This window comes from Peromyscus californicus, unplaced genomic scaffold (assembly GCF_007827085.1).
Source record: "Peromyscus californicus insignis strain IS unplaced genomic scaffold, ASM782708v3 Scaffold_11__1_contigs__length_118956290, whole genome shotgun sequence".
Classification (NCBI taxonomy): domain Eukaryota; kingdom Metazoa; phylum Chordata; class Mammalia; order Rodentia; family Cricetidae; genus Peromyscus; species Peromyscus californicus.
This window is the reverse complement of record NW_026294402.1, coordinates 72,779,696-72,792,371: the sequence shown is the minus strand read 5'-3', so window position 1 is coordinate 72,792,371 and position 12,676 is coordinate 72,779,696. Positions and strand designations below refer to the sequence as shown.

Below are 12,676 nucleotides of genomic sequence, written 5' to 3'. Positions count from 1 at the left end.
AAGTAGCTGAGACTCATATCTTGCAGGCAACAGGAAGTGGACTGTCTCACTGGGCATGGCTTGAGCATACACACACACACACACACACACACACACACACACACACACACACACACACGAGACCTCAAAGCCCGCCTCCACAGTGACACACTTCCTCCAAAAAGGCCATACCTCCTAATAGTGCCACTTCCTTTGGGGGGCCATTTTCTTTCAAACCACAGCAAGGCATTTAGACCCCTTTTGTAGTTGAATAGGAAAGCAAGGTTAACTTTCCTGAGGTCCCCCATAGAGACCTCTACCCTACAGGATGCTACTCTGCTACCAAACTTGAACGGATGGACCCCCATCTAGTATGTGTCCTTTCAACCCCAGTTCCAAAATAAGGGTGTACCTCCCTGTCTCACTTAGGGCCGTCATTTTTCTCCTCCTCTCCTCAGGGAAGCAGTTTTGTGTTCAGGATTTGGCTTCTGATTGTTTCCTTGTAAGGGCATGCAGTGGCTTTTGGCCTTGTTCTTAAAATACCTTTAACCCAAATAGCACAGGGCAGAGAGCCAAAGCTTCACAGTTGGCCAACCCAACTTCTTCAGGACTCAGAACTGATGCCTGAGGGACAGGGTAGGGCCCACGTGTGTTGGAACCCTGAAGTTGACCCAGTTATGAATGCGCACCCATCTCACTGGGAACACTCGCAGAGGAAGGCATGCAGCTTGCCGAGAGGTGCTAGCTTGGTTAAACCTTTCTCAAACTCATTTACGAAGGAAAGCCGCATCTGTGTCTGTTATTTCAACCAATCATTCTAGCAGAATGTTGACGTAACCACTGAACAATTTTTCGCTTACAGTCAACACAGAGCTGGCTTATTTACAAGCCATACACCAACTATCCCCTTCAGGTGCACCACAGATTCAGACTTCAAGTATCACCTCGAGTTAAGAGGGATTTTCTGGCTCTGATGAGCCTTCTGTAGGTTGGCAGCTGATGTACAAGCCATTGCAATTCTCATCAGCACCAATTCTATGCTCCTTTTCAGCACTGATGGTGAGGACATTCAGCACAGGCAGAATGACTCTTACAGCATAATGACCCCTTCCCCTCTGGAAGGCTGAGTAAGACATACCTTTCATCCATGAAAACACCCGAATTCCACCCTCCTCTCGTTTTCCCTAATAATTTTAAAAACTATCAGTTCCACCCACACGGCCCCTAATTCCATGCAGTGTGCTCTCTGCCTTCTATACATTTGCGAATGTAGGTTCCTGGATTTGAAATGCTGGCACCCATACAACCTCCTGCCTCCGTCTCCATAACCCAGACTGTCTGAAGGCTCAGCTGAGAAGTCCTTCATCATCATCTTTACTGGGAGAGCCTTCCCTCCCTATACTCCCAAGGAGCTGGCACAAGCCACAAGCCATCTTACACTTAGGGCCTCAGTGTATATGCTCTTGGTCCTAACTGAGCAAAAGCTCCACTGGGGACTGAAGCAATTTCCCACAGACCCTCATCTGCTGCATCCACTTAACAGCCCCTTGCAGTATTCTCTCCCAAGAAACAACCACCCAAGTCTGGCCAACACAGTGATGAAAGCGGGCGACATGACAGTCCAGATGATCTGAGAAAGGAACAGCTGTCACCACATCACTGGCTCCCTGCCCCTGCTGCTTGTTCCTACAACTTCCATCCTGGACATCTTCCATGGCCTCACCAAAGTTAAGCCCAGATATCCTGTGTGGACTATGGCAAAGATGGGCATAAAAATGACCCCTTGGAGATGAGAGCCATAAACATAGCCAAGAGGAGAAAGATAAGTTGCAAGATCAAACAAAGTGATGACCACAAAACGCCATCAAAGATGACGATCACGGGCTTTAAATCTTCCTGGAAGAGGTGGTACCCAAAGAGTCGGCGTAAAGAGTGTAGAGCAACCCCGGCTGCCCTGCTGTTTCTCCACAGGAACCACCACTCAAGTCTAGAAGTGTAGACAATCAACTGGTTAGGTAGGTCCAAGAGGACAGTGGGATCCATTTGGGTTTCTGTCAAACACACCTCAGGCATTGAATAAACCTGACTGGAGTGTTGCTGTCAGAGCTCTGGGGATAATGACCATCAGGCCAGACTGATAATCATGACTGTCTGCCAAACAGCAAAGGAGATTTTAGAAACATCCAGAATGTTTTGGCGCTGAATGTACTGGGGCTGGAGAGAGGGCTCAGTGCTTATTAATGACCTGGGTTCAATTTCCAGCACCCCCGTGGCAGCTCATAACCACTTCTAACTCCAAGTCCAGAGATTCAAACGCCCTCTCCTGGCATCTGTGGGCTCCTGAATGCATGTAGTGCACATAAACTCACCAAGGCAATACACAAATGCACATTAAAAAAAAATCAAAAATAATAGTAAATATAGAATATGGAGATGGCATAGAGGCAGGATCTGCTTGAGTCTTCAGGAAATAAACTGGGCAAAATTAGATAACAGCTTTTAGCCAAGGTAACCAATACCCAGATAGCTTTGGATTTTTAAACCAAGGTAAAAATGGAGGACTTTACAGAGCAAGAAAGTCCAGAATGCACCCCAGGGGATTGTATTAGTTGGGAAAGGCCCTACTCCCAGAGGGAAGGAATGCCAAGTACAGACTGTGGGAACTATGGATTAAGATGGAGAAGCCCAGAGAATCTGAACTGTTCTTTCAGTAAGGGAAAATCTACAGATCAGAAAAAGAAGGAGAATGGGGAAGACAGGAATAGTGATACCGGGCAGAGGGAAGAGATGCCAGGAGAACCTCATCTTAGCTCTCGACTGGGCAGCCATTGTACACCATCTCAAAAAGACCTTTGCTGGGTTGGCAGCTAGGTGTCTGGAGAGCCTGTGACCCATATGTACTCTCAGCAAACTCAAAGCAAGTGTCAAGGATGATACACCAAAAGGTGACCAGCAAAAAGGTTCAAATCTGTAGGAAAGGAGGTCTGAAGGAAAAACATGCTGTGTTCAGTGAGGTAGAAGCCCGGTTGGAGCCAGAGTCTGCAGGGGAATATCATGGGTTCCATGTGGTACCCTTGAAAGCCGAATAGGACTGCCTAAGGGCAGGGCCAACACTGACTGGTGACCTGACAGGTGAAGATAGGACCACCATCTATGAACTCAACCTTGCAATGACCTTCTTGGGACTGTGCGAGCATCCCCAATCAGACTTCTACAGGACTACCGAAAGGTGTGGCCAGCATCAGTGGCAGAACCACACAAGGCCAGCCCAGAGGTGAGAACACTATTTGTAACTTGACTCCTGACTCCTGAGACTCAGCCTTACAAAGGAACACCCAGGGGTTGTGACAGACAGGCAGGCATCTGGAAGTCAGGGAAGGGATGCAGAGGCTCATACTGGACCGAGCAAACAGGCCAGACAGTGTTCATAGTCAGTTGAGAGGCCCTGCTGGTCCGAGGTTGCAGTCTATCATGGCCTGGCAGCTTTCCCCAAGCTTAGCAACATGAAGTGCCCCCTCCCCAGTGAGGCTTCCTGCTCCCTATCTGCCCTTATTTGGAGGATGTCTCTAGGCTGGGATGCCTGACTCATCTCTAGCCTGACCCTTGGCATAGTTCCCTGAGAGAAGCTTTCCCCTGCTTCCCATATGGTAACTAAGACCCGTACTAGGAGCTTTGCTATAGGACCCTGCCTCCACATACGAAGAAGCCTTATGATAGGAGCACGCCACTTAGTGGAAATTAGGGGTTGTCCCAGGCGTCCCAACCCTATAAATTTCCTATACTCTGGCATAAACATGAGTTGTCTCACTGAAGTCATCTCCCAGAGGGCTATCTCCGTCATACCCACAGCTGTCCGAATCCTGCTCCCGGCTCCCTCCACACTAGCTGACCAGCAGCAGATGAGCCTGAGGAAGAAGAAACACACTAGCCTGCAGGCCCCAGGAGCTCTCTGCTCTTCACATTTCTCCTTTGTGTAACAGTATTTCATATCCAATGTCACCTTGGCAGGCCAGTAGTTCTGCTCGGCCGTGCCCTCTTCTTCCCTCTCCTTTAAACAGCTTTCCCGAAGAACAAAGGCCTGTCTGGTTCGTGGACGTCCTGCAGCTCAGCCTCTCACTTTACCTGTTTCTCTACCTCTTCATCGTACTTTTGACTCAAATGGCATCACCGCTCCCCCCTAGTCCACCCCCGTCCCTCCCACTCCCCTCCTATTTCTACCACTCCCCCTTTGTTTCTATGTCCTTTGCTTTTCTCTGCAAACCCCGTATTCATCACTAGTTTCGCTCTGCTTTTCCTGTTTGCACCCATGCCTGCCGGAACTAACACATTGGTGCACACGGCACCGTCAGTGTTACTTCATGAAAGGACCGATGTTACGGGTGATTGTTTTCTATTTCACTGTATTTTCATAGCTGTCTACACTTTTGATAAATGATTCCCCCCCCCCCCCCCCCCCCCCCCCCCCCAGACAGTATTCGACTCTCACAGAGTACTGGGGATTGAGCCTGGTGCCTTGAACACCAATCCAGCAGAGAAAATGACTCAAGTCCCTCTGGAACACTGCAAATGCTTTCACTGAAATATTGGTAATACTCCTGAATGAATTCCAAGAGAACAAAAACAGTGAAATGAAACAAGGAAGTCCACATATTAAAAACATAAATAATCAACTCTATTTTAACCCTTGAGGGTTTCATCTAATTTACTTTTATTGGTGCTCCATTGCTCTGGGATCATTATAATTTCTGTAGAAGTCATGTAGTCTTAGATCTTACACTGTTTGTTTTCTTGGATTGGAATTTTTGCATATAAGGTTAGGTCAGGGGTTGAATTTTTTGTTTATCGCCAATTTGATTAAAAAAATTAGAATATAAAGACACAGATTAACCCTAACATAATAAAAGTAGGTGACTTCAGTACCCCAATTTTACCAACAGACAAAACATCTGCACTAAGCAACAACGTAGATTGAATGGTCCTAACAGACACCTATGGAAAATCTCATCAAATAATGCAGAATGCACAATATTTCTCAGCAAAACCCAAAAGCAATAGATGGAAAGAAATAAGATCAGGGCAGAAATTAAGTAAAATAGAAATAAAACAAAAGAGAATCAATACCAAAAAAAGCTGGTTTGTTGAAAAGATAAACAAGATCAAAGAACCCTTATCCAAACCAACCCAAATAGAGAAGAGTCAAATTAATAAAATTAGAGATGAAAAGGGAGACATTACAACAGATACCAACGAAATTCAGAAAACCATAAACACGTAAGTTAGAAGCAATATTCCGCAAAGTTGGGAAACCTGAACTGTAACACGAGTTGGTAAACGGTCTGCTGACATCGTGCTGTTCCTTCAGCGGTGGCTAGCGTCTCCCTCCTCTCCTCTCTTTTTTCTGTCTATCTGCTTAGACTTCCCACCTGCCTCTAAGCTGCCTTGGCAGCTTTATTTATCAGCCAATCAGAGCAACACATATTCACACCATACGGAAAGACATCCCATAGCACTGGGAAACCTGAAAGAAATAAGATGAATTTCTTGATGAATACTGACCTACCAAAGTTCAGCCAAGTGTGGAAAAGAATTTAAGTAGACTACAAGCAATGAGGTTGAACTAGTAAGGAACGATGTCCCACCCAAAAAAGTCCAGAACCAGAAAGATCCACTGCCCGATTCTATCAGACCACACTCATTCCTTCCAAGAAGAAGAAACAACACCATACAACAGAGAAGGAAGGAATGCTTCAAGGCTTTTTGTAAAGCTAGTATTGCTCTAATGCCAAAACCAGGACACACACATTGTGAGAGCCAGAGTTACATTTTAAGGGTTTTTTTTTTGTTGTTTTTTTGTTTTGTTTTGTTTTTCGAGACAGGGTTTCTCTGTGTAGCTTTGCGCCTTTCCTGGAACTTGGAACTCATTCTGTAGACCAGGCTGGCCTCGAACTCACAGAGATCAGCCTACCTCTACCTCCCGAGTGCTGGGATTAAAGGCGTGTGCCACCACCACCCCAGCATATTTTAAGTTTTAATTACTATACCTAAAGGAACCATGAAACAAAAATGCCTCTGGCCTGTAAGCCCCTTGTTCAAGGACAGATAGTTCCTGAAATGCTAGAAACTATTGTTTATGGGAGATACCAAACCACATGTTCTCACTCTCCTAAACAAGTTTGACCCATCTGTACCAGATGTGCTTGATCACATGTGGGCAGGAGATTCACAGGCAGGAAATACGTCAGGATGTGTGCTTGCCTGTGATTGGACCCGATGAGAAATGTTGTGAATTGTGGGGTTTGCTTTTTTAAGCCCCTGTGAAACATGACTAGGGGTTATTTTCTGGAAATCCAGAGATGGACCTGGCCAGAGTCCATCCATCTGGCCAGTATTTAATTAAAGTTTGCTTCAAATTTGACTTTAAATTGTGGTAGTGGGCTTATTCTCAACTGGTGGGATTAACAACACACAAAGAAATTAGAGACTAATCTTCCTGATTAAAGGCAAAAATTCTCAATACTTGCAAACTGAATTCAAGAACAAATCAAAAGGATCATTCATCATGATCATGCTGGCTTCATTCTAAAGATGTGGAAATAATCCAACATATTCAAATCAACCAGTTTAACACATCACATAAATGCACTCAAGGAACATCTCAATAAATACAGAAAAGATTTTTGGTAAAATCCAACATCCCTTCATGATAAATGCCCTGAAGAGACCAAGGGAAGAAGGAACTTCTCAACATCAAAAAGGTTTTACACAACAAACCTACAGCCACCATTCCACTAAATGGGGGAAACTCGATGCACTTTCACTAAAATGAGAATCAAGAGTATGAGCTTTCTCCACTCTTATTCAGTAAGTGCTTTAAGACAAGAAAGGAAATAAAATCAACAGCCTTCCTGTAGACCAAAGGGAAGTGCAGTAAGAATTCAGGGTAAGCCGGGCGGTGGTGGCGCACGCCTTTAATCCCAGCACTTGGGAGGCAGAGGCAGGCGGATCTTTGTGAGTTCGAGGCCAGCCTGGTCTACAGAGTGAGATGCAGGAAAGGCGCAAAGCTACATAGAGAAACCTTGTCTCGAAAAACCAAAAAAAAAAAAAAAAAAAAAAAAAAAAGAATTCAGGGTAGCAATCTCATTCACAAAACAAAGCATATGAATTAGAATTAATATTGGCTATACTACCAAAAGCAGTGTGCTCATTCAATGCAACACCAATGAAAATTACAATGGAAAAAAAAAATCAGTCTAAGACATTCACTTCCATCAGGCGGTGGTGGCACACACCTTTAATCCCAGCACTTGGGAGGCAGAGGCAGGCAGATCTCTGTGAGTTCCAGGACAGCCAAGTAGAATCACACTGCCTAGGGAAACAAAGGAGACTAACGGGAAAAAGACATAAAGAAATGTGGGGATGAGGGAATATGGTCAATGTATTATATATACTTGTGTGAAAAAAATTAAAATAATAAAAAGGGAAATCTGGCAAAACTGTGAATGCAGACTGAACATTTTGACTCATAAGGCTTTCAACTCTGATTCAACGAAAGACACGCCATCCCTCTGTGACACGGTCCTGGAGCAGCCAATCAAGGCCTCACGAGTAAAGCAGCAGATTGTGCTGGATAGAAATGAGTGGGGTGCTTGGAGAAGAGGCTAAGAGCCCCTGTGATCCCCAAGTTATGCTCTTCCAGTTAGGCTCTGCCACCTCCCCTATGGTAGGAAGGCTGCCGGGGAGGAAGCTCCTGTCTGCAAGGCTCAAGAGAACTCAGAGAAGAGAAAAGGAACTGGCCTGGCTCTCTCTCCCCTTGCCCACTCTCGCCTTCCAGGGAAGGAGACTGACAGCTAGCTCCAGGAGATGAAACCGAACACTGTCTTGGGGAGGCAAAGGTCAGCAGGTCAGAATCTGTAACAAGGAGAGCCCATGCAAGCCCCGGGGCTGATGTTCCAAATGTTTTGATTACCAGTCCAGCAGTGGAAGAGAAACCAGTCACCACTGGTGTGATGGTGGCAGCCCCGAGTTCAGCTCAGGACATTGTTGGCCAGGGAGCGCTAGACTGTGGCTTAACAAACTGGTCTTTTCAGCGAGATATGCCAGTTCGATCTCTTCTCTCATCTCTCTCCTCTCCTTACTTTTCTTTCGGGATGAAAGGGGTTTTCTATGTAATCCTGGCTGGCCTGGAACTCTAGGCTCGCCTAGGTTACCATCATCTTCCTCACTCTGCCTCCTCTGTGCCAACAGACGTGGCTGTTTTGCTTTCTATTACTCTAATTCCTGTCGTTTACCTCTGTTCTAGACATAAAGGGGGAACTGCTGACTTGATTTGATTCTTTATCACCATTAACCAACCTCCAATAATTCCCTTAGTAATCTTTTAACATGCCATTTACTAGTGTAGTTTCCAGGTGACATTTGAAAGTATTACTGACATATATAAAAGCTCCAGCCTACGGTTCAGGCTGTGGTGTGGAGGGGAATGGGGCATCTCGGCCACCAGTCTCCCTGGGAAAGATGAGGCATTTAGATCATCCACCTCACTGTAGACAGGGATGGGAGAGGAAAGCCTGGGGCAGGAGTTATGAAACTCGGGGATGAAGGAGGGAACCCATCACTCTCCGGCACACTCAGCAATCCATGGCACAGGTCTTCTGTTTTGCACACGGAGTGTCAGGACAGCCACACCCACTCACTTACATGCCTGTGGCTGTTTTGTACTCCACAGTGGCTCAGTGGAGTAGCTTCCACGTGGACTGAGATGTTGTCTAGCTTGCCCTTCACAGAAAAATGTGCACATACAATCTACAACGAGAAAAGTAACTCAGCCCAAAGATGAAGGGAGTGTGTGGGATGCCAGGAAGGATCCAGGAATGTATTCAGAGCTGGAACCTCTCGTGGGGGTGCAGCTAGGGTTGGGAGATCCTGTGCTTTATCCTGTGGGGTTCTTCCTCATGGGAAGCAGTAGCACGCTGGGATGGCAACTCTTGGTTGTTCAGTAACTAAAACCCAAATGGCTGGGCACACCAGTGAGGGATTTTTTTTCTTTTCTTTTTTTTTTTCTGGAGCTGAGGACTGAACCCAGGGCCTTGCGCTTGCTAGGCAAGGGCTCAACCACTGAGCTAAATCCCTAACCCTGATTTTTTTTTTCTTAATTAAATCATTTGGTATCTGGAAAGATGGCTCAGTAGTTAAGAGCACTGGTTGTTCCTGCAGAAGACCTAAGTTCAACTCCCAGCATCCACATGCTAGCTCACAACCATCTATAACTCCAGTTGCGGGAGAGCCAACACTTTCTGACTTGATTGGGCACATGGTACACATATGTATGTATACACACACATACACACACACACACACACACACACACACACACACACACACACAGGCAAAACATTCATACACATAAAAAATAAATCTTTAAAAAATAAAAAATTTCAATTAAATCACTTGAAGTGGGAAGACTTACTTTTAATCTGGATCTTACTTTAATCATCATCTTTAATCTGGACCACACCTTCTGCTAGCAGCCTATATAAAGGACACGGAAGAAGGAAGCTCTCTTCCCTTTGCCTGCTTGTCTCACTCTCGCTAGCAAATCCACTCCTTCACTGACATTAGATCCTACTGCTTCGGGATTTCAGTGTACACTGAAGAGCAGCTGGGACAGCCAGTCTCATGGACTTAACAACTACTGGATTCTTGGGTCTTCCATTTGTAGACAGCCATTGTTGGACTAGCTGGACCACAGCCTGTAAGCCATTCTAATAAATCTAAAATGTGTATGTATGTATGTATGTATGTACGTATGTACGTACGTACGTATGCACGCATGCATGCATTCTGTAAGTTCTGTTCCTCTAGAGAACCCTGACTAGTCCAACCACTTCCCATATGGCATTACTCATGTCCACTCCCTAAGTGCCTATAAAACGATGGAGTTGACCAACCTCCAGTCTTTCAGAACTGGCAGCACATCAACAATGAAAACACAGCACTGGTAATCAAAAATGTTTTAATGATTAATGTTTAGACATTATTTAACAGTGTGGGTATATCCAGACAGGCTAAGCACACGTTGACAGCACACTACTGAATGTTATAGTTTTTGTACTGAAATATGTAAAGACACCTGCAAACTGGTACCTAGGATGAAGACACACACAAATATACACATTCTAGATTTCATAAGGTAAATGTAAACAGATGCTGCAACTCCTTCCAAACAGAAAACCCACAAGACTAATTAGGACCAATTGGCTCCTTATAATTGAATGTGCAAAATTAAAGCATGGTAAACTGATATTTACATAAATATCAAACCCACAATTAGTTTATACATTGTCAATCATCTGCTAAGATGTGTCGTGAGTGGTTCAACAAAATTTTTTTCAATGCAGAAGGTATTCAAAGGCTAAACTTTCAACACTTTAAAAACGACACACGTTTAAGAGTCCTCATCTGTATGATCACCGCCTCAGGTGCACGAGACACGATTTCAAGATAAGTAGTCTGTTACTTTGAAACAAGCGCTTGAAACCAATCTTTAGATGCTAAGCAGAAAAAAAAAAATTATAAATGCTGCCAAGATATACACTGAATAAAATCACTCCCCAAATGCCCGGTTCCTTCATGCTCTAGCTACCTCTTTAATTTTACCTCAAAATACTTAAGGTGCTTCCTGGTCTCTTGGTAAATTTTGGTAAATTAGGCACATTTTAAAAGGAAGTATATGTCAAAATAGCACTACAGAAAAACAATAAAAAATATGGACCCAGGCAACCAGTTCCCCATCGCTGGTCCGTGTGACGGTCACATGGTGAGTGTCTAATCACCCTTCCTGAAAGGTATTTCTCTTCTTCCCAAATGGAGGGATGGAGAATGGACTTTCCGTCTCCTGTATAAAAACACTAAGCACTTCAGAAGTGTCAAGTGGCCTGCTCACCCTACCGTCGCCCTAGACTCTGGGGGACCAAGAAGAGATATGCAAGTGTCTCCAGACTGCTTTGGACCCTTTCCCCACCTCTTTAAAACACATTAACAGTGGCGCTCAAAATAAAAAAATAAGATCTGTTAAAAAGTTAAGCTGACTGTCCCACTAGACTGCCTCTTCAAAGCCAGCATCAGAAAACGGAAGGTGCTGTCCATCTCGCATCTCCAAGTCACCTGACGTTACACATCACACGCTAGTTTCATAAATCACATATTTGATTTTTCTAAACAGAGCTATTACAAATGAATACAAAGTTGAAACATTACCCTAATTAAACTAGTAAGCTTTGGGCCCTGCTTTTTTTAAGTCTTAAGGCATGTGTGTTTTTCTACTGTTAACAACATTGTACAAATTTACATTTACAATCACATGCATGGTCTACAGTTAAAAAAAAAAAGTTTGGATTACAGTGTTTTAAATTGTGAACCACAATTCAGCACCTATCGTGTTATAACTAATAAGGCAACAGCAGTGTCGTATACTACAATAACATTCCCTTTCCACAGTCTAGCGCAGGGGTCGATGAGAGCCCAGAAATGGGAGAAATCGTATGCCTACTTGTATAATCTGTATACATACTCTAGGGGTTTGGAACTGATGAAAAAGGCCCTACCTAAATCACACTACAGTAGGCCAGACTAGTGACAGCAGCTGTTACGAGCGTCAGGGCACAACTCATACTGTGCTTACAATCACACGCCGTGGTCCGGAGGGGTCGCCTCCGCTTGTCAATCCTTCCTCTGCTTCCTCTGCTTCACGCTGTTTTCCAGGGAGGGGAAGCTGTTGGTGTGGCCGTTGACCGCAGTCGTGGACCCATTCTGGTGGCCCTTCAGGTGCTCTTTCCTCCGAGAGGCCCCTTTCTTGTTGTAGGTCTGAAATGTACAAGGCAGATGAGTGCCTGCTAACCAGGAGAACTGTAATAGTCTGCACCTAACTAGGCCTGCTCTACTTGTATGATAAACCTTATCAAGTAATTCCTGTGCTCCAATAACCATTTTCTATTTCAATCACACTTTCGATTTTTTTTTTTTTTTTGAGGCCTAGCTCATAGGTTCTCTGACTCCGAGGTCACAACAGAAACATTTACGAACCAGAGTTTATGTTCACTGTCCTTTGCCTCTTCAGGACTGGATGGTAGAGTGACCGGCTATGACCAAATTGGCTCCTCCCACCCGACAAGTAGCTCCTCTAACACAGATGTCACTGCTTACCTTTAATTTTGTCTTATTGCCTCAGCTACTACCTCAGCCCTCTTGTACGAAGTACTATACTGCTAGGAGCAACTGGAGAAAGGTCCCACAGTCAGGCCCCAGCAAAACATGAGTCAACAAGTCACACGCAGGTGCACGGGGACCCAGAAGAGAAACAGTGGCTGAGCCTCCAGGTGGCCGTTCCATACTACTGGCCTTGGCTCAGGACCCATGACCTTTGCCCTTGCTCCTGGGACCTTCTGCCCAGGTCAGTGGGGACTGAAGCCACTGGGCACTCGCCACAGAAGCAGGAGAATCATCAGTGTATGCCAAGTGGTCAGGTGCCCCCAGAGACAGTCTCTGTGTGCAAACCTCTATCACTTCATGAGACCAAACTCATGCCCCCAACTTGAGCAGGAGGCATGCAAGAAAAGTGGGACAAATGGTAGGTAGGTTTCAACTATAGCAGAGGACTTCGATGGAAATGCCACTGAGCTCTGACAAGCAGGGCAGTGGG

General features: G+C 45.0%; 1 protein-coding gene across 1 annotated transcript in view; it reads right to left on the bottom strand.

The window, feature by feature from the left end:
• Positions 1-9,974: 9,974 nt before the first annotated feature.
• Positions 9,975-12,676, bottom strand: part of Elovl5 (ELOVL fatty acid elongase 5) — a 71,226-nt gene continuing 68,524 nt past the window's right edge. The window contains exon 8 of the mRNA XM_052714929.1: positions 9,975-11,841. Within this exon, the coding sequence (XP_052570889.1) occupies positions 11,698-11,841 (144 nt within the window). The 3' untranslated portion in view covers positions 9,975-11,697. The remainder of the gene's footprint in view (positions 11,842-12,676) is intronic.